Genomic DNA, 22,795 nt, shown 5'->3' on the forward strand with positions numbered 1-22,795 from the left:
GCAATTTTGGGAATTGCTCCCTCTAGTGACCAGCACTGGGAAATGTTATAAATTAGAATCTAATTTATAATATTTCCTGACTTGAGAAAAAATTAAAACAATGTGTAATCATTTATATACTAACTGTTTAACTAAAAAAAAAAAATTCTAGCGACACATTCCCTTTAACTATGAAAAGACCAGTACCACGTCTTACTGGATCCACTGCGTTTCTCTGCAGACATGTTTGTGTATCAAGCGCAAATGTTTTACAAACTCTTTATTTTGTTCTGAGGTTCTGATTTGCTGATAGATTAAAAGCCCCCCGCCACTTGGAGCGAATAGCATGGGGGACACATGGGATCACATTGTCCCCCTTTCATTCTTTATGTCTAATTTTATGGCATTTATTTTCTTAGGTATTTTCAGGTAAATTATTTCTTCCTCACCCCCTTTTTTTGGGGGATGCATTTGGTACTTATTTTTTTCGGGAAGTTTCCACAGGTACCTTGTGAGATGGAAGATTCTGGGAACAGCATCCTGATTGGTTTTTATTTGGCTGTTCGGAAAATAAAAGCCGGAGTTCTGGTCTGGTCAGCTGCCTGTCTGTCTGAGAGGAGTTACTGGGTGGACGGGGGATTTGTTTAATGTTGAACATTTGAGTCATGGTCTTTATATTGGATTATTGAGAAATGTAATTTCTTTTTTTTTTATTGGTAACCCATAATAAACAACAAGGTCTTTATTTCCCCAAATTCTTTGTCTGGTGTCTTTATTTTAAGGGTTTCTTGGGGTGGAATCTGTGATAGATAGATAGATATGAGATAGATAGATAGATAGATAGATAGATAGATAGATAGATAGATAGATAGATAGACAGACAGACAGACAGACAGACAGACAGACAGACAGACAGACAGACAGACAGACAGACAGACAGATAGACAGATAGATAGATAGATAGATAGATAGATAGATAGATAGATAGATAGATATGAGATAGATAGATATGCAGATAGATAGATGATAGATAGATAGATAGATAGATAGATAGATAGATAGATAGATAGATAGATAGATAGATAGATAGATAGATAGATAGATAGATAGATAGATAGATAGATAGATAGATAGATAGATATGCAGGTAGATAGATAGATAGATAGATAGATAGATAGATAGATAGATAGATAGATAGATAGATAGATAGATAGATAGATAGATAGATATGAGATAGATAGATAGATAGATAGATAGATAGATAGATAGATAGATAGATAGATAGATAGATAGATAGATAGATAGATAGATAGATAGATAGATAGATAGATAGATAGATATGCAGGCAGATAGATAGATAGATAGATAGATAGATAGATAGATAGATAGATAGATAGATAGATAGATAGATAGATAGATAGATAGATAGAGAGGCTTTTAGAACTCAAAGTAGACATTTTCTATCTTTTACAGCCAAATTAAGTAGATTTCTGCAAAAATAAATTTACATGGAGAATCCCTTAAAACGAGGGATATTTAGGGCTCCTTTAAGACAATGATATAACTGTCTCGTAGGTACATTTATATAAACGTGTTATTAAGACTCGCTGGCAGCTGTATCCCTGTATCCGTTATCCCAGAGTGAGATCATGTTCAGTCCTGTCCATACAGGGATTACTGGGAGGATCATATGCATCTAAGACCACCTTAGAAAACCCCCACCTCCAAACTCCCCAGCACAGTCCAATCCCCCTGCCCTTCCAACCTATAATGCGGTTGTACCAGTAAATTCCTAAATCACATTTCTTCAGGATTACAGCCTGTGCCTTCCTCCAGAACAAAGTGCCCTACACTCCCGAAAAATGCTCAGGACACAGGGCCTGCTTTGTCTGCTAATCGGTCTTTCCCTGCGAGCAGCGTATGCAGAAGGTAAGAAACGTGTAATGTAACTACTAGGGTAACAATATCTAAACTACTCGTGAGGTATATGCCGTATCTACTCCTGAAGTAAAGTAAGAGGGCAAGAAAAAAGTTTGATAAACTTTTTACCATGTTTATATAATTGGGAATTGCATTCATTACTATACAGGTACTATCGGAAATCCTCATTTTCCAAGCAGGGGCAAAGAAGAATTCAATTTCTTCGAGATTTTAGACCAGACTATGGACTGCCTTGTGACAGTGTACTATAGTGGTCTACAACTACAACTCCCAGCATGCCCTGACAGTCTGCCAGTGTGTGTCGCATTCATAGACTATAGACTGCTGTTATTTGAATAGTCGATTCAAGTAGTAAAAATACATTATGGAGTTGCTATCTCTGCAATTCTTCTTATACATTGCACTTAAATATGTAACGTAATCAGACTATGCAACTGTTAGTGCGTAGAGTCAAGTCAATAGAAATTGGAGGCGTTTTTATTTTTCAGGACGGATTTTTTTGTCTGCTCGCTTAAAAAATAAGCGTCCTGCTCTGTCATGGGGCAGATTCCGCTCTGGAACATTCATTGAAATCAATTGGGGGCAGAAAAAACGGCTCAACGCGATTTTGTCCTCCAGGCATTTTGAGACAGATTTTGACCTGCCTGCACTTTCTTTGTGGTGTTTTTTTGCAGAGTTTTCCGCCTCAAAAACTGCTTTAAAAACCTCCTGCATTTTAAAAACCGACTCCAAAATTCTAAAGGGAATTTAGAGGCCGATTTTTTTTCTGCATGACAAAAAAACTCAGTGTGAACATATCCTTAGACAGTTTTGATACGATCCACCCTGATAGCTTCCATTAGTGGCAATGGTATTGGGATGTGGAGATTGGGGTTAGGCGGTTCGGTCACAGATTGCCTCCACAGGTCTAATGCCAATGGTGGGCCATTCTATACTAGTCCTTCTCAATGAATTAGAATATCATCAAAAAGTTAGTTTATTTCAGTAATTCAATTCAAAAAGTGTCTCTCATATATTCTATAGATTCATTACACACAGAGTGATCTATTTCCAGCATTTTTTTTAATCTCGAAAATTTCCTGCTAGACGCTGCGCTGACTCTGGACTTGATATAACACAGTGACCAACACCAGCAGATGACACGGCCCCCAAACCATCACTGACTGTGGAAACTTCACAAAGTAAATTTTGCATTTCATTTGGAAATCTCGGTCCCAGAGTCTGGAGGAAGAGTGGAGAGGCGACAATCCAAGCTGCTTGCGGTCCAGTGTGACGTTTCTGCAGTCAGTGATGGTTTGGGGGCCGTGTCATCTGCTGGTGTTGGTCCACTGTGTTATATCAAGTCCAGAGTCAGCGCAGCGTCTGGCAGGACATTTCCCAGCACCTCATGCTTCCCTCTGCTGACAAGCTTTATGGAGATGCTGATTTCATTTTCCAGCAGGACTTGGCATCTGCCCACACTGCCAAAAGTGGCAATACCTGGTGTAATAGCCACAGTATCACTGCGCTTGATTGGCCAGCAAACTCGCCCGACCTAAACCCCCATAGAGAATCTATGGGGTATTGTCAAGAGGAAGATGAGAGACACCAGACCCAACAATGCAGATGAGCTGAAGGCCGCTATCAAAGCAACCTGGGCTTCCATAACACCTCAGCAGTGCCACAGGCCGATCGCCTCCATGCCACGCTGCATTGATAACACCTCAGCAGTGCCACAGGCCGATCGCCTCCATGCCACGCTGCATTGATAACACCTCAGCAGTGTCACAGGCTGATCGCCTCCATGCCACACCACATTGATAACACCTCAGCAGTGCCACAGGCTGATCGCCTCCATGCCACGCCGCATTGATAACACCTCAGCAGTGCCACAGGCTGATCGCCTCCATGCCACGCCGCATTGATAACACCTCAGCAGTGCCACAGGCTGATCACCTCTATGCCACGCCGCATTGATAACACCTCAGCAGTGCCACAGGCTGATCGCCCCCATGCCACGCCGCATTGATGACACCTCAGCAGTGCCACAGGCTGATCGCCTCCATGCCACGCCGCATTGATAACACCTCAGCAGTGCCACCGGCTGATTGCCTCTATGCCACGCCGCATTGATAACACCTCAGCAGTGCCACAGGCTGATCGCCCCCATGCCACGCAACATTGATGCAGTAATTCATGCAGAGTTGGAACACCGACTAAGTATTGAGGGCAGATACTGTACATGTTTTTCAGTAGGCCAACATTTCGTTATTAAAAATCTTTTTTGAAATTGGGCTTATATAATATTCTAATTTTCTGAGAGACTAAATGTTCGGTTTTCATTAACTGTTCGCCATAATCATCAACATTAAAAGAAAAAAAATGCTGGAAATAGATCCCTCTGTGTGTAATGAATCTATAGAATATACGAGTTTCACTTTTTGAATAGAATTACTGAAATAAATTAACTTTTTGATGATATTCTAATTCATTGAGAAGGACTAGTATGTGTGTGTGACTGATGATAAACTAGGGGAAGCTATGCAGTGGCGCACATAGAACAGAGGGGCACTCATAACAAAGGGCTACCCATTATGGTGCCCGGTTTTGCCACGCAGAAGAGAATTGTGTTTTTTCCCCTCTCCACACTATTTCCATGACGGTTTGGCCAATTCCTGACCCCCTTTTCCTCTGTAGAGGAGTCTCATACAGGTTCTGGCCACCTAATAGCATAGAGGATGGAACAACCAGGGCTTGGCCCTCTTTTTCCAAGGACCACATAGAAGCTGTATGGGCGTCCTCTATGGTATGTGTGCTCCCATGAAATATGATTTTCATTATGATTTCTCCCTGTCATCTGTATAATACTTTAAACGCAATTATATGTAGATATTAATAGATACTTAGACACATACACAACACACATATATACAAATGTATACACAACACACAAATGTACAAATGTATACACTCACAGCCATGAGTTCCACTCCGGTGGCTTTCCTTGAACAGACACTTTATACTCTATTCACAGAGGGGTCTCCATTCGTCAATTGGGAAAATAGCCCTGACATAGAAATCCAAACTGGGATTGTGCAATTCCTCGGGGACATCAATAGTAAATACCTATCTGTGTTCGCTGGACTAAGACTTTGGGATGTATGGGGGAAATAAGCGTCTGAAAGCGTTATTATGTTGCGGGGGGAGAACAGTTGACTAAGGAATTCCAGGAATGGTTGGATAAACATCTATACCTTGTACGTGCTGAATAATTCCCATTCATGCCTCTGTGTATATAATGCGCTCTGTTGATTTTTATAAGCGCAATTTGAAAACGGTAAATAAAGTGTAATACAGTACGGGGTATTCATCTGACACTATATACATTGTAGCTGGTGGTAACTAGCAGGGGTAGTTTCAATTAAGGATATATGGTCACCAAACTTCACAATAATCAATTTTAGGCCTAGATCACACAATTCCTTCAGGAATTTTAGGCAGATTTTGACCTGCCTGCACTCTATTTGCCATGTTTTTTGCGCCATTGAGCCCTGCGGGGAAAAAATGCTGCGAAAACCGATTTATCTGCCTTACATATCAGTGGAAGGTCATAGACGGAAATGACTAAAGAAAGAGCACGACGCTTCTTTTTCCCGCGAGCATTTTTTTCTGCTCGCGGGAAAAAATCGCCTTCGCCTCCCATTGAAATCAATGGGAGGCTTTTGCCAAAGTTTTTTGTCGCGGTTCCCGCTCAAGAAAATAACCCCTTTCCATATGCCTTTATTAGGGGATATAAACAGAGGTGAGATGCTCACAAAAAGACCTAGCCCATCTATTTATTACATGGTCGGCCATTTATTTGAATAACCGCATGCAATACTGCATTTTCCCTGCAGTGCCCGGCAATAAAAGCTGATCGCCAGGGCAGGGGCGATTCCTAATACCCGGAAACACATTTATTAGAAGCTGAGATAAATAATAACCTGTGTGTAGGGGCATAGCAAGGCTTTCCTTCACCTGGGGCAAAATTTAAATACTTTGACCAAGGCAGAGTGTCTTATTAGTGCCCCCAACCAGCACCTGCGAGCACATGGCACGCCAGCTGTCCTCAGCTTTGTCCCTGCCTCAATGAAGAACCGTATGGCAGCTGTATATGAGCCCAGATACCCTAGTGAATTAGTCAGTAGACTATATGTTACTTGATTTAATCCTCTACTTCTCAACTAATGTTTGTTAAAGGTGTATTCTATAATTCTTTAAATGTGGAGTGGACCACAAGTCCATTGTCATAGAGGCCTTAAAATAAAAGTTCACTTTGGTATTGAACTGCAATTCCCCTATATATTTGTAATTATCCATCTACCTGTGTGTCCGTCACATCCTCTGGAAGCAAACAAAGAAGGTTCATATTGAATGACAGCAATCAGAGATCTTCAAAACGGTGAGGAATTGATATAGAATACTGGAAGTATGTAACATTGTGTAACTATTCATATAACCTTTATTTGCTAAAACTGGAATACCCCATAAGGTATTAGCTGTTAAATATAAAAGTTAACTTCAATTTTAGGCCTCCATGACAAGGCACGTGCAGTGTTCTCTGCATGTTATTATTTGCTGACCTGGTGACCGTGAACTAATTAACTTTATTATCTTATTGGGTCACCGACAACATAATAAACATAATATAACAGATTGTATGTGATGGTGATTCCTCCTCCAAAATGCCTGGCTAAAGTTTGATGATGCAACAAAACATATAAAAACATAACAGTAGTAACTTAATTTAGGAACAATAGAAAAATATCAGATAGAACCTATAATAATACCCTCCTCTTCTCTTACCATGTTCAGATTTAAATGACTAGCTTAAGGGTTAAAAAATAAAATAAAAAAAGTTTTCTTTATATTTTTGGAGGCATCTCTGCAATGTCTTCTAGACTCTCCTGGGTTTAAAGTGAACAACAGATTTGAGAAATGGGGTGGAAGTGTGCTGCAGCAGAAACCTCCTCACCCTGTGTTGTCTTCAATAGAGACCAGGAAAGACTTAAAGGGGTTGTCCATGACTGGACAACTGATGACCTATCCACAAGATAGGTCATCAGTTTATGATCGGTGGGGGTCTGATACCTAGAACCTGCACCGATCAGCTGCTCCAACTGATTGACTCTGTGTAGTGTTTAATTTCCCCTGTGGTGGCGCTGCAGGGTAATTGAACACTTACAACCCGGTTTCATGACAAATTACAAATGATCCATGGGGGTCCCTGCAGGGAGGACCAGCTGATTGTTGAAGGACAAGTACAAATTGGCCAAAAGTGGACAACCCTATTAAAGAAGTTGTACTTAATTAGAAACATGTGGCTGCTTTCTTCCTAAACAGAGTCATACCTGTCCACAGGTTGTGTGTAGTATTGCAGCTCTATTCCATTCACTTCAATAGAGCTGAGTAGCAATACCAGACACAACCCATAGACAGGTATGGTGCTGTTTCAAGGAATAAGGAGCCATGTTTTTCTAATCTTGTGTACAACCCCCTTAAAGAGAACCAGTCACCTTCCCAAAAAACTGCAGCTGACATCTCAGTTAGATTGCAGGCGCCTCACAGATTCTGCCTCTTTTTATTTTTTTCTTCTAGCCCCCACCGTTGCTGAGATATCGGTGCCGTTAGTTCTGGTGTCCAATATGCAAATTAAGCCTTTGACTGTCAAGTGGGCGGGTAACACCTGTCACTTGATAAGGGGTAACCGCCCACTTGACAGTCAAGGGACTCATTTGCATATCGGACACCAGAATTAATGGCCCCGATATCTCAGGAACGGTGGGGGCTAGAAGAAAAACATAAAAAGCGGCAGAATCTGTGAGGTGCCTGAGATGTCAGCTTTTTGGGCAGGTGACAGACCCTCTTCAAGTACTAATGTATAGTAGGCAGTCAGAACATGCAAAGTAAATGAAGAACGTCATCCACTGACACTTTTGAGACGCCCAAATACTTTCTAACCTCCTCACGGGTACTCTACAATGCGGCCTGTCTATGTTCTATAGAAAAACTCTCCATTAAGTGGAAATTTTCCAGTTTGGAGAAAGTAGTTTAGAAAAATGGAAGTAAACAGTGGATTGGTGATATGGGGGACACCACCTTTTCTCTATGCACCGGTTTTTATAAATGTTTCCAACTGAACTCATAAGACAAGGCTTGCAGTGTTGAGAAGTGGAGCTGAAAACACTGATATGTACTGTAGCCCCTCACAGAGATTCCTTCCGTCCTCTTGTTACTTATTTTCCAACCCTGAAATGTTTCATGACAGAATTTAGTCCTTGTCCTTGTGTTCTTGATACAGAACGATTCATAAATACATGTTTCTAAATATTCGAGCAAGTCAGGAATAACAATTTATTTTTTTAATAACTGTTTTTTTATAACGATTTGTGACATATATAATAAAAAAGACAAAAACCGAGAATATGGGTGTAGATCAGTGGCATATACAGAAAAGAGTGGCCCCCAGGATCAAACTGGGCCCCCATTATGGTGCCGGGTTTTTCCACCCACGACAGTCGGGCCTGGTGTTTGTTTCCATTTCCTCCTCCCGTTTCCATGATTCTTGAGGACCATCCCACGGGCTGCCTCTGTGATACAGATACAGAGGGGTCTATAAGGGGTGTAGAGGCAAAAACGGCTTGGTAACATATCCATAGAAGAGTTGATCATCAGGGTGACAATAATTTCTGCTGCTAACATAGCACCAACATATTTTGCAGTGCTAAAAAGATTGTCACTATTCATATCAGTTCTTGTCCCCAATGCGGCTCCCAATCCATTTTTCCTATATCAGACACACACACTAGGGCCAATTTTATATAAAGCCAATTAACTTATCAGTATCATTTTGAAGTGTGGAAGGAAATTGGAGGCAAGCCATACATACATGCATACATATATACAAACTGCAGATGTTGTCCTTGTACAGATTCGATCCCTGGATCCCAGCGCGGCAAAGCAAAACTACTAACCACTGAGCCACCACACTGTTTCCAAAGGACGACAGATTTGACTTTTGAGAGCAGCTTTTAACAAAATAACATCAAATAACCTAAAATTGAAGAGTTATTTAACTTTTTTTTTGGAACCCTCCTTTATTAGACAAAGTAGAGAGCCAGTGATAAAGTGCATATGTCGGGGCCAACCCATCCTAGTGTTACATGATCGTCCACCCACTTCAATGGCCGGCATGTAATAATACATTTCCCCTGCGACGGGCGTTGTATGTATGACCAGCCGCAGCTTTCTCTGGTGATTAGACCTGATGGACTTGCAGCAGTCAGCTGAGCGATGGGACGCCTTGACTATAAAGGATTGTCTTGAAGAATCAAGACAATCTTAGGCCAGGATCACACACACGCAGTTATTGTCTTAGTTTTTTAGCCAAACACAGGATTGGACGCACAAAAAATTAATGCATCAGACTTTTTCTTAATGCCTTTCCTTTTTTTTTTTGCAACGACTTCTGGCTTTGAGACAAAAACTGCACCAAAAACTGCATATGAGATCCTGGCCTAGGAAGATATTTTTTAGGCTGCGTTCACATCTGTTATGGCTTCCGTTCTAGCGTATCCGTCAGAGTACCACAAGAATGGAAGTAAACGTTTCAGCCAAAAAACCCATTGATTTCAATGGGTTTTATTTTTGCATCAGTTGTGCTCAGTTTGGCTCCGTTCTGTCAGGTTTCCGTTTTTTTGACAGAAGAAATACCATAGTCTGTTGCCCTATTGTTTCCGTAAAAAATGACGGAAAGGAGCTTTACAGTTTTTTTTAACATTGAAGTCAATGGATGACGGATACAAACTGATATGACATCCGTTTGTATCAGTAATGCATTACGCTTAACGTATGCGCAGACTAAAAATGAAAGCAAGAAAGATGCAAAGATAAACTGATTATAACTGATGACAAACTGAAAGAAAAAAATCTGTTTGTTTTTTTTACGGATCCGGTAAACTGATTAGTCAAAAACAACCTATTTTACCTTCTGATGCATTCAGTCTGGCATCAGTCAGTCAGTTTTTTTTATTTCAACGGATCCGCTAAAATGGATGCCACAACGCAGATGTGAACGAAGCCTTACCATTTATTTTTTCCACATTTGCATGTTACATATATTAACTAGCTAATAAAAGCTAAATTTCAAAAAAGCTGTAGTGCTGGTCTAAGCAGAAGACATAAGCTAGGACGGCAGCCTTGTACAAAAATATTTACACAGTAGCCATGGAGCAGGAGAATACAGCCACTATTCACAACTAAATACACTGTAGCTGAGCCATTTCCTGGGGTCACTTTTAATACATCAAATATTGAAACCATGTTCTAATAACACTATCAATAAATGTGTTCACGTAATAGCCTAAAAGAGGTTATAAAGGGGTTAATGTGTACGTCCACCAATGCAACCAATTTTTTTTTGACATCTTAAATAAAAATAAAATAAACAAATTTTGCAAATAATGTTGTGTTTGAAAATCTCCCAACGTACATTCATCGGATCATGGCCCCGTCTTTATGTCTATGACCAGCCTTAGACTCTGTTCACACTAGCGCCATGACTGGACACTGTGACAGATCCATCGACGATGTGACAAATCCATTTTCCAATAAATCCAAACTGACGCTGATGGATCCCACTTACACAGTCCATCAGGGTCTTGGTATGTTTGGCGGCAGGAATAGTGCTATTCTTGTCATCATAAATACCACAATGGCCGATGGAAAACCCCATAGGGGCTCCAATGGATTTTTCTCTGTTCATGTCCCAAAAAATCATAAATGAAAAAAAAAGTGAATATTTTTATAAGACCTCTACGTATGGAGGAGAAATAAGAATAACTGACTAGTCAACTAGTCAACAACTGTATAAATCACTTTTTTGTTTGCTGCTTCCTTATAAACACTATAGACATTTGCGTTCCACCCCAGTTACTGACCATCCACAGTCAAAGGCAAACTTGTTTGCTGAGACTGAGGTTTCTTGTAACTGAGAATGTTTTTTTTCCATCCTTCCCTGGCATACGGGGTGAGCCGCATACAAAAATGATATGTTCTCATTGATATAATAGTGTCAGACATAACCAGGGAGTACATGGACAGACTAGGTATTCTGATGCACGACTGTTCCCTGGGCTTTATATAGATGGTGGCAGCAGAGGAATGTGCTGACTATTATTTAAAGTGACTGTTATTAGTTAACGATGGATACATAAGAATTAACCAACCTACTCATTTTGTAGCATTTCACACTGGGTATAAAAAGAAAAAGCTAAGAAAGTGGATTTTATTTTTGTTCGCAAGTATTGATTTAACAGTAACTAAAGAAGCAGCCTCTGTTGCCCAATTGGAGGAGAGCACCAGCTCAGGGGACTTCTCATAGGCGAGTGACCCTACTTTTTTTTTTATATAAGGTTTCCTGCTTCCCTTTTCATTGGATCCATTGCACTGATAATACTAGTGGAAAATGTGAATGGCTTGTCTCATTGGGACAACCCCTGTCCTTATGCCCTAAGTAGGGTATATTGATGTCATAGAAGGAGGCAAAAGTAAAACTTGAAGCTCCTGAGCCACAAGGCAAAATCTGTAGCAGGGCACCCCGCCTATATTACTGGTGTCTTATGTGGTAAAGGATCCTTTGATCCCCTTCAGGCACCAGGGCCTGGATGTGACTGCTACATCTGCAGACCCAATAGCTAGTTCTTCTGCAAATAACTTATCCCGCTCTAAAGGAATCATTCATTTGAATGGACAACATTTAATACCACAATTAGAAGACGATAAAATTAGGGCATTGACCAATGCCACCAGGCCTCATGAGTTACTGCACAGCATGTGTTCCCTAGTGTGAAAAAGATGGATTTGGAGGCACAAAGTTGAGAAGAACTTCAAGTTGACTACCATTAATTTAATACTTAAATGAGCCCCGACTGCCGGTCAATAGTATTGGGCTCTCCCTCTCTTGGACTACATTTACAGCCTGTATCCAGTCAAAAATTTACCTTTTGGAGGCCTTCATCACTTTGTCTGTTTTGACCACCCATATGGCCATCCTTGGTGTTCAGCTGTTGGCTTCCTGTCAAAGCAATGACCTTCCTTACCACCAAAGGAACATTACATTCAATCAGTAATGAGCTGAACAGAAGACCATCCAATTCTATGTTGAAACAGGTCAGAGACTCTATGAGATTCTTGACGCTCTTATTGTCCTAGGCACCTTAAAATTGAAGTCCTGGATGCCTTGTGCTGGAATTTGCCCTGGTTGGTACCACATGATATGATGGCCTTACCTCATAGGGGAGAACAATGCTGAGGTAGCTCAAACAATAAAAATGAAGTATTTTTAAGTGAGCCCCAGAAACGAAAGAATTTTAAATAAATATATAGACAGCTTACTTTATGTTTAACCTTTTTTTGTTTTTTTAGTTGTAACTTTACTGAATAATGAAGCAGAAACAGTGAACATAACCGAAAAAACCTTTACAGACTCAACAGAAGCTCAAACTCAAGTGAGTGTGGAATTCAAAAATTAAGAGGTTGTCTGTTTTGTCCATAATATGTTGATTCTCTTATTTTTGGTATCTCGTCTTTATTTGATGGTGAACCACTGGTGAACATTGAGGTACCACCAAAAGAAAACTAGGTACCTCGATGGGAATGTTCAAGATAAAGACTTGGTGTTTTATAAAAGTTTTTGTCAGCTTTCGACAACCCATTCTTAACCCATTCATCCAAAAACCAGCTGATTGAGAAATAAGGGGGTCCCACTGCTAAGCACCCCCATGAACAGTGGAAGATGCAGAGTAAACACTTATTTTCTCTACACAAAACTAAGCATTGCAGGGAGTCAATGCAAATCAATGGGCCAACAGGCTCAAGAGCTGGGGACCATACTAACCAAGAGGGATCCAAATCAATTGGCCATTGTTATCATTTTAGAAAGGGTTATCTACAATATATCAGGGAATATCCAGCCGTATGATGGTCAATAGAACACTCAAAACCACTTACTAAATTGAGTAAATCCCTAAAACCCCCACTGATTAGTAGAATGTAGGGGTCATGCCCCCATCATTGATTGTACAGCCAGTGGAACGTACAAACAAGTACACCAGCTCAGCCAATTCAAGTGAACGGGTTGAGCAGGACTGAGCTACAGTACCATGCACAGCCACACTCATATATACAGCGCTGTGGAGCAGCTCCTTCATTCTATTGATCGATAGGGTTCTGGAGATGGGACCATCACCGATCATACATTGATTGCCTATCCTAAGGGAAGTCTTGAACAACTCCTTTAAGACAAATACATTCTTCTTTGCAATCTTTTCTTATTTAGACTCTTCAGACAGAACTTAATGTGACGAGTCAGTATGACACCAGCACAGCAAGATCGTTTACACTGGAAACAGACACACAGAGCATGGACAATACAACATATACAGTAGTTATAGAAGATCCTGAAGGTATGATATGGAAACCAATTTTAAATTTTATGTACATAAAAGAGATGAGTAACTTTGCAAATACATTACAATATGACTTTATTGAAGCCTGTGTTATGCTCCAGAGCTGTAATTACAATTCTGATGTCTGCTAGTGAAACCATTTAACTCTGTATTGACATGCACACCCTTAACGGCTTAGCTCAGTTCCTTTATTGCAATGTTCACTGCATTCATGCACAGTTTGTTTTTCCTCTAGCAGATGACTGTACAAGGCCTGGTGTAAAGATGACACTTCCCAGTATGTAGCAGTGGATGAGAATTGTCTGTAATGCTGCAACTCATGATCAATAAAGCATAGGATTTGAGTGGCATCACCCGCCTCTGCCCGCCTGCTCCGCAGCAATGACAGTGCTGGTGCTTAAAATTAGTCAAAGAAAGAGGCTTAGATTCCTGCTGTCCCATATTGCCACTGGGGGTGGAAGTCTGAAGTCACGGCAAAATTGATCGCCATGCTACTGCTATAATCACACTGACAGCGTTAAAGGGGTTGTGCCGCGAAGGGCATTCCACAGGATAGGTGATGTCTGACCGCTGGGGCCCCCACCAATCACTAGAACGGGGGGGGGGGTACCGATCCCTCCTATGTCGCCACCTAAAAAACAGAGTGCTGTACTCAGCTGTTTCCGTTAGCCTCATAGACATTGAATGGAGTGGCAGGGTGTACGAGTGACCACCGCTTCTTTCAAACTCATCCTCACTACGGTCTAGTGATCGGTGGAGGTCCTATTGGTGTTCCCCCAGCGATCACACATATATAACCTTTCCTGTCGGAGGCGTAGCTAGAGGTTTAGCACAGGGGGGGCAAAATACATCTTAGTGGGCCCCAACCCAGTGGCCCCCCAAGGCAACTGCTGAGGCGCATCTGGCTGGGTCAGCCTTATGTAAACTGCTTTGTTTGCTGTGCTACTCTGTTTCTGTAAACTTCCATAGAAGTGAATGGGTGTTACGACACAGTGTAGCATAGCGAGCTACGCTGTTTTCGCAACTGCTATGCTGCTTTCCTTATCTCTATTCACAGTATAGTGCCTATACACACAGTATTATGCCCCCATAGTGGCCCCCATCAGAATAATGCCCCTATAGTGCCTCCCCACACAGTGCAATACTTCTATAGTGGCCCCCACATAGAATAATGCCCCTATAGTGCCCTCTGCACAGTATAATGCTTCCATAGAGGCCCCCACACAGTATAATGACCCCTTAGTGGACCCTACACAGTATAATGTCCCTATAGCTGCCCCACACAGTATAATGCCCCATAGTGCCCCCACACAGAATAATGCCCCCATTACACCGTGTAATACCCCCATAGCTGCCCCATACAGTATAATGCCACCTTAGCTGCCCCCTCACAGTATAATGCCCCCATAGCTTCCCTCTTACCATATAATGCCCCCATAGCTGCCCCATACAGTATAATTCCCCCACAACTGCCCTCATCCAGTATAATTCCCCACATAGCTGCCCCCCATACCCAGTATAATACCCCCATAATGCCTACTACAAAAATAATAAAATAAATATTCACCTATCCCCGTTCCTACGGCAAGTGAAGGAGATTCCTCTGCTCCTCCGGTCTGTGCTATGAGTGACTCAGCGCAGACAGGCGTTATGATATCACTGCATAAAAGCGCCGCTCATGGCCGTCATTACACAGTGAATGCTGAAGCAGGGAGCTGACAGCACCTTTCTCCAGTATTGTATTCAACTGTATCTGCGTCCTGAGGACGTAGATACAGTGGAAACTGGGACATGACACCGCGGGCCAGCCCGCCTCTGGGCCCCAGCATCTCAGTGGTCTCGGGGCCACCTCCCTCCCCCCCCCCTGCTTGCTACCCCTCTGTATCCCATGAATAGATGATTAAAGTCCTTTGTGGCACACCCTTTTTGAGCCACTAGTGTGATCTTAGAGAAGATTAAATATCCGAGCTGAACATGTATATATGTAAAGTGACTCTCTGCCCCCACTTTAAAGTTGAACCTATTCTTAAGGGGTTATCCTCTTTGGATATATACCCTATTAGGGCATTTATAAAAAGTATCCCCCGAATTGGGCTGCTCTTGCTCCAGTGGACCTGATGCTTGACTTCCCAGGACTGGGGACCCTCATGACTCCCTCAAATGGAATGGGCATTTGTAATTTCTGCATATTGTGTCACTAGGCCTCATGATTTGGTGTCATATTTTGCAGGTGGCCTGGACTTGGGCACATTGGTTGGAATAGTAGCTGGCATTGTATCCATCTTCGGAATAAGCGCCATAATCGCCATCTTAATTATTCGAAAAATGGGAAGATACTCGTAAGTGAAAGAAAGGTCAACAGACTGCATTGTATAACACTTAAGTGAAACTTATGAAATGCATTGACAAGGGGGATGGTAACACCCAGTTGTGAATTTATTCCTAAATTTCTAGCAGGAATGACAGAGGAACAGCACAACACAGAGTCATAAGAAAAGATGCTCCAGAATTGTTATTTTATGGGTAATACAAGTATTTACTAAAACAGACATGACAGGAGAGAGCACAGATACTTTCTAAACAGATATATTATGGAATTAACCAGCACAAAATTTTGGACATAAAAATTGAATGGTGGACATTAACATTAAAGGGGTTGTTGCTAAAAATTGATGGCCTATCCGCAGGTTAGGCCATCACTAGCTGATAGGTCGAGGTCCAACTCCCGCCGATCAGCTCTTTTGAAGGGAGTGCAGTGCTCGTATGAGAGCTGCCTTCCCTTCATTTTTATTTGCGCACGGTAAATCATCGACACGGATGTAGTAGTGATTCACAGCCTTTTCTGCCATTGAAGTGAATGGGAAAAGAAGACTACAATACCTGTGAATTGCCACTACATCCGTGTTGAAGATTCACAGTGAGCAAGTCGAAATGAAGGAAAAGCAGCACTCGTACGAGCGCTGCACCCCCTTCAAAACAGCTGATTGGCGAAGGTCCCGGGAGTCGGACCTCAACCCATCAGCTAGTGATGGCTTATACTGAGGATAGGCCATCAATTTTTAGCGACTGGAAAACCCCTTTAAGGTGTAGCACATTCGGCGGAGCGCTCAGTGAGGAGTGGGTCTTGTGCTGAGCATATACAAAAGTAACCCAACTTTTTATTTATATAGAAGATCCTATACCCATATTTTGGAATAATATTATTATCATCCATATCATATTTGTCAGACAGGACAATAGGGCAGATGTAATATTGTTGTTGAGCCATAATTCTGGCCTAAGTTACGCCTTTTTGTGGCCCAAATCAATGAAAACAAATTTATTATTAATTTGCTAAAAAGAAAGAGATGTTTGTGTCTCACCAGACACTTTATAAGAGTGTCTACAAAAGAGGGTTAGGGGAAAGGGACGTGGTTTAAAATGTGCCGACGTGTGCCAAAATCGTGCCAAAATTTTGGCACCAAAAACGGTAAACTAAGCCAACCAGGAGATGGTATAAGGAGGAGAAAAGGGTCTAGCAAGATGCACTAAATTTATCACACCGCGTGCTCCACTGTGATAAATGTGGTGCATCTTCTGCCTGCCTGGTCTAAGTTTATTTCTCTGTTCACATGATGTTAAATGTTTACACGCACATAGGCCTGACAAATCTCACCACATATGCAACTGTATGCCATACGTCATGCATAGGCTGCCATGGTAGAAGTAAATTACAGGCTGCACTTTCCTATACATTAAAAAAAAAAAGTGTACTGATGTATCCCAGTTTTCCAGAGGCCAATAGGACGCCCTTTTGGTATCGGTTGGGCATACATGTAGGGTGTGTATGTACATGCACACCGATTGACTGATACTTGTTTGCTCTAAGGTCTCATACATGTTGGGATTTGTATCACAAAAACCTCGAATACGGCCAACGTGCATTTCAATGGAGGCATAAATCCTGCGGAGCCCATTGAGACCTTGGAGCTTCAAACTACACTTCTGATAGGCACCCCACATGAGGGATGGTCCTTTCCATATCCTTTGCCCAAATATTTGGAGATATTTTCCTTTGGACTGGTGCCAACACCATTGGCGGAGTTGAACTACATATTTTTCACCCTTTATAAACATATAACTTACTTTTGATATATGTCGCTTTTGTTTCCGCAGGCCCTGAGATGAACAAAGGAACGTGAAAGGGATCATTTATTGTGTAAAGAAACATAAAATCTTTTGACTGTGAATTATAGACATAAAGGACATATCTGGAGTGTGACGCTGACAACAGAAGAGGACGCCATCGGAGATGGTGGAGAATTGACTCATTCAGGTTCAATGAAAAGCGTTGTTATAAAAATATATTTATTCAACATAAAAAAAAGCCACACTGACACATGCAAAGCGGGACTTTAATCTGATTCCAGCCCATATACTTTGATATAAAATGCGTAGTTATTATTTATATAGGTAGCCATTGTTCGTTTGATGAATTTCACCATTGTTTTCAAGGTGGGTTGAAGTTGGGCTTGTGTATAATTATAACCACATGGCTAATAGTACGCAGGTAGGGCAGTACAGCATATGTATAACTCCCAACATTTCAATACCATTTGCAGAACATTTTAAGCCCAACCCGCCAAGGAAAGCCCACAAAACCTCCCAAAAATGCCCATTTTGGGGTACATTTGACAAATGCCCATTTTGAATAAGCTTGCCTCCCTCCTTATTACTGACAATCCATGTGAAATGGATATGAGGCATGCATATACCTATGAAAGAGATGGGACATGCAGCAATGGGAGCATCTTAAAGCAGATATCTCATCAGAGACAAACTTTCAGAAAGGAGTCACTGTACCGATCAGCTGATCGCTGTAGGTCTGGCTCTTGGCACCCCTGGCAAACAACTGATTTTCCAGGCCAGCCAGGCATTTCCCCTGCAGTATGTGATACACTCGCTAATATACATTCCGGTCCCCTGTCCCGTGATGCTGAGATTTTCATAGGTTGTTATGGCGCTGCTGGGGGAGCGGAAGTCTAGTTGCCCAGCCTTCTTTGATGACGATACGACGCCTTGTCATGTGACCAACCCCGCTGTACTCTATGTACAAGCAGAAGCAGTGGTAGAGCAATTACATAAAATTTGCCACCTATTAATTTCTTTATACATCTTGATAGTGGTCAGAGCACAGTTTTTCTAATGATCCTTTTACATGACCCGTCCTCGGTATAAACGTGCGCCCATCAACGAGACAGTTCATTGATCGGCACTGGTTTGCTAGTATGCTAGGAGCTAGTATGGGGACGAGTTCTCATTGCTCTGATCGCTCGTCCTCAAACATTTCTGTCACGTTGCCAGTGACACAGGGAGATGTGCTACCGACAACGATAATATTTTTCATTTTTATAACGATCAGCAGATGAACGAGCGTTTTGTCGTTCATCTGCTGATGGTTGCCCTGTTTACACCGGGCAATTATCGTCAACGAGTGTTCTGTGAATGAGCGTTTGCCCAATAATTGCCCCATCTGAAAGGGCCTTTATTCTCAAAATCCCCTGCAAAGACATAGATTTCAAACATTATGTTCTGGCTTTAAGCTCAATAAATATACATACTTTATTTCATATTCTTTAAAATAACAATACATAAAAAATTTATCCACACTGATAACAATAGGACCACCACATTAGCGATATCATATGCAAATGTTATACAGATCTATTAGATGTAATGCACATGACATAGAAAATGCTTAAAGAGTCTCTGTCACCAGATTATAAGTGGCCTATCTCCTACATAGTCTGATCGGCGCTGTAATGTAGATAACAGCAGTGGTTTTTATTTTGAAAAACAATCATTTTTGAGCAAGTTATGAGCAATTTTAGATTTATGCTCATTCGTTTCTTAATGGACAACTGGGCGTGTTTTTACTTTTTACCAACTGACCAATCAGCGACCAATCATTGGCCAATCAGCCTCATACACTTCTCATTGTTCCAGCCCAGTGTGGATTGTGGAGTGATAGAAGCTGGGCTGGAACAATGAGAAGTGTATGACGCTGATTGGCCAATGATTGGTCACTGATTGGTCAGTTGGTAAAAAGTAAAAACACACCCAGTTGCCTATTAAGAAACGAATTAGCATAAATCTAAAATTGCTCATAACTTGCTAAAAAATGATTGTTTTTCAAAATAAAAACCACTGTTCTCTACATTACAGCGCCGATCTATGTCATGTGCATTACATCTAATAGATCTGTATAACATTTGCATATGATATCCCTGATGTGGTGGTCCTATTGTTATCAGTGTGGATTCATTTTTTATGTATTGTTATTTTAAAGAATATGAAATAAAGTATGTATATTTATTGAGCTTACAGCCAGAACATAATGTTTGAAATCTATGTCTTTGCAGGGGAGTTTGAGAATAAAGGCCCTTTCAGACGGGGCAATTATTGGGCAAACGCTCGTTCACAGAACACCCGTTGACGATAATTGCCCGGAGTAAACAGGGCAACGATCAGCCGATGAATGAGCAAGCTCTGGTTCATTGTTTGATTGTATCGTTTATGCTGCACAAAATATTGTCGTTGTCGGCAGCACATCCCCCTGTATAAACATGGAGACGCTCTGCCACATGATAGAAATGTATGGGGACGAGCGGTCGGAGTAATGAGCGCTCGTCCCCATACATTACTGATCATAGCTCCTTGTGAAAGGCGCAAACGAGCGCTGATCAATGAGCGGTCTCTTGAATCGACGCTCGTTTACACCATCCACCTCAGACCGTGTAAGAGGACCCTTAAGCTCTACAAATTTGATATAACTCATTGTAATATCTGTCTGTGATAATGTATATGCAATGAATTGAAATGCATTATGGGTATTTGTTATCTGAATTGCCTTTTTTGTCATTGGCTTCTGATTGCTGGCAATGAAGCATGTTGTAGACAGAATGAATGGCATTAATTATGACGATTATTTTCCCATGTAGGTCCCAATCATCATGAGCAGTGACTGATAATAAAGTGATATAACCCAAATGTTGTTTTATTGCGTAAAGTAATAAGGTTTCACTAAAGTGGAACGCTATTGGTTTGTGTATGTTCACTTCTAGACACCATTTGTAGGTTAACACTTAGAAATAATCTACACAAAAAAGTTTAGTCACTTTGAAATTACATTACAATATTTATCCTTTACTGATCCTTAATACAGCCTGTATGATACTCCAGAGCAGCATTCATAATCCTGTTGGTGGAGTCACTGTGTACATATATTACATTACTTATCTTGTACTGATCCTGGGTTACAGTCTGTATTATACTCCAGAGCTGCATTCACTATTCTGCTGGTGACGTCACCGTGGACATACATTACATTACATATACTGTACTGATACCGAGTAACAGCCTGCTTTATACTCCAGAGCTGCACTCACTTTGCTGCTGGTGGAGTCACTGTGTACATACATTACATTACTTATCCTGCACTGATCCTGAGTTACATCCTGTATTATACTCCAGAGCAGCACTCACTATTCTGCTGGTGACGTCACCGTGGACATACATTACATTACATTACATATACTGTACTGATACCGAGTAACAGCCTGCTTTATACTCCAGAGCTGCACTCGCTATTCTGCTGGTGGAGTCACTGTGTACATACATTACATTACTTATCCTGTACTGATCCTGAGTTACATCCTGTATTATACTCCAGAGCAGCACTCACTATTCTGCTGGTGCAGTCACTGTGTACATACATTACATTACTTATCCTGTACTGATCCTGAGTTACATCCTGTTTTATACTCCAGAGCTGCACTTACTATTCTGCTGGTGGAGTCACTGTGTACATACATTACATTACTTATCCTGTACTGATCCTGAGTCACATCCTGTCTTATGCTCCAGAACTGCATTCATAATCCTGTTGGTGGAGTCACTGTGTACATATATTACATTACTTATCTTGTACTGATCCTGGGTTACAGTCTGTATTATACTCCAGAGCTGCATTCACTATTCTGCTGGTGACGTCACCGTGGACATACATTACATTACATATACTGTACTGATACAGAGTAACAGCCTGCTTTATACTCCAGAGCTGCACTCACTCTGCTGCTGGTGGAGTCACTGTGTACATACATTACATTACTGATTGTGAGTAACAGCCTGTATTATACTACAGAGCTGCATTCACCATTCTACAGGCCTCGGAGCTGTAGTCTCCCAGATATCTGTACTGGCTCAATGTCTGTTTTTGCCTTGCATATGCCATATATTAATATCATCAGAACTTTAAGAGGAGAAATCTATAGAGCAAACTTCCAGAGAACATGTGGGCTCTCGTGTGGGCACTCATGTCTCCACATAGAAATGCCTTTTTATTGTGTACTATACTTTATACTAAATAAGCACAACAGCTTGACTATGGAGATAACATATACAAGATTCCCCGACATTTAAAGTTACATTGTGTGGTACATTGATTGTGGCTTGCGAGAGGACGTAGTTTGTATTCGCAGCAATCCACAGGCAGGCTGAGGAGACGGGATATGATGCCACCATAGAGAAGATTATGTTGTAGGAGGGAATAGGGACTTCAGAGGGACTAATCTACAGAAGCACCAGGCAGCATGTTTGTCAGTGACGGGCGGCACCCCCTTTACTTAGGAGGAGAGATGCGCCCTGTGCTACCACACAGGTGGCACACCCCTAAGGCCGGCCCTGCAGCTCGTCCATGCTGGATGTAGAGGGGGTGCTGGCAAACAGACATGGCCGGACTGAGAGTTATTTGGGCCCTGGGACAAAAAAGTTCAAGATTCCTTCACCATATTCAAGATACTCTTAGATAATATTTTCATTTTAGAAGCATTTATCATTTTCATTTATCTATTTTTTTGTGGCTCGGAATTTAAACTTAGTACACTCCCTAATGGTCAGTCTACCGCTCAATACAGAGCTCTCCATATGTTATACTGCCCCACATTAGGGAATTCTGATTTAACAGAGGAAGGGGTCTCCTATTCAGGACCCTCATCTAAGTCTGAGCTGCAACAAAGAGTGTCTCTCTCTTAGGAGGATCCAGCATTAGGGCTTATTCAGACGAACGTAAAATACGCGCGTGCAACGCGCGTGATTTTCACGTGCGTTGCCCGTAGCTATATTAGACAATGGGGCCGTGCAGACATGGCAGCGTTTTTTGCGCAGCGTTGCTCCGTTGCAAAAAACTCACGACATGTCCGTTGATTCACCGTTTTCAACGCATCACGCACCCATTGAAGTCAATGGGTGCGTGAAAACCACGCATGTCGCACGGAAGCACTTCCGTGCGAACTGCGTGTTTGCGCAACAGCTGTCAAAAGGATGAATGTAAACAGAAAAGCACCACG

General features: G+C 41.6%; 1 protein-coding gene across 3 annotated transcripts; it reads left to right on the top strand.

The window, feature by feature from the left end:
- The first annotated feature begins 1,716 nt into the window (after positions 1-1,716).
- PDPN (podoplanin) lies at positions 1,717-18,018 on the top strand. 3 transcript variants are annotated; one of them, XM_075839513.1, is made up of 6 exons: positions 1,717-1,908; positions 12,364-12,446; positions 13,277-13,403; positions 13,642-13,683; positions 15,637-15,745; positions 17,562-18,018. In XM_075839513.1, the coding sequence occupies exons 1-6, from the start codon at positions 1,842-1,844 to the stop codon at positions 17,566-17,568; spliced, it is 435 nt and encodes a 144-aa protein (XP_075695628.1). In that variant the 5' UTR covers positions 1,717-1,841; the 3' UTR covers positions 17,569-18,018. The 3 variants fall into 3 exon arrangements, with proteins under 3 accessions (XP_075695628.1, XP_075695629.1, XP_075695630.1); XM_075839514.1 differs by having other exon boundaries at positions 13,645-13,683; XM_075839515.1 differs by lacking the exon at positions 13,642-13,683 and having other exon boundaries at positions 1,730-1,908.
- The last annotated feature ends 4,777 nt before the right edge of the window (positions 18,019-22,795 follow it).

This window comes from Rhinoderma darwinii, chromosome 10, assembly GCF_050947455.1.
Source record: "Rhinoderma darwinii isolate aRhiDar2 chromosome 10, aRhiDar2.hap1, whole genome shotgun sequence".
In the NCBI taxonomy this organism is placed as follows: domain Eukaryota; kingdom Metazoa; phylum Chordata; class Amphibia; order Anura; family Rhinodermatidae; genus Rhinoderma; species Rhinoderma darwinii.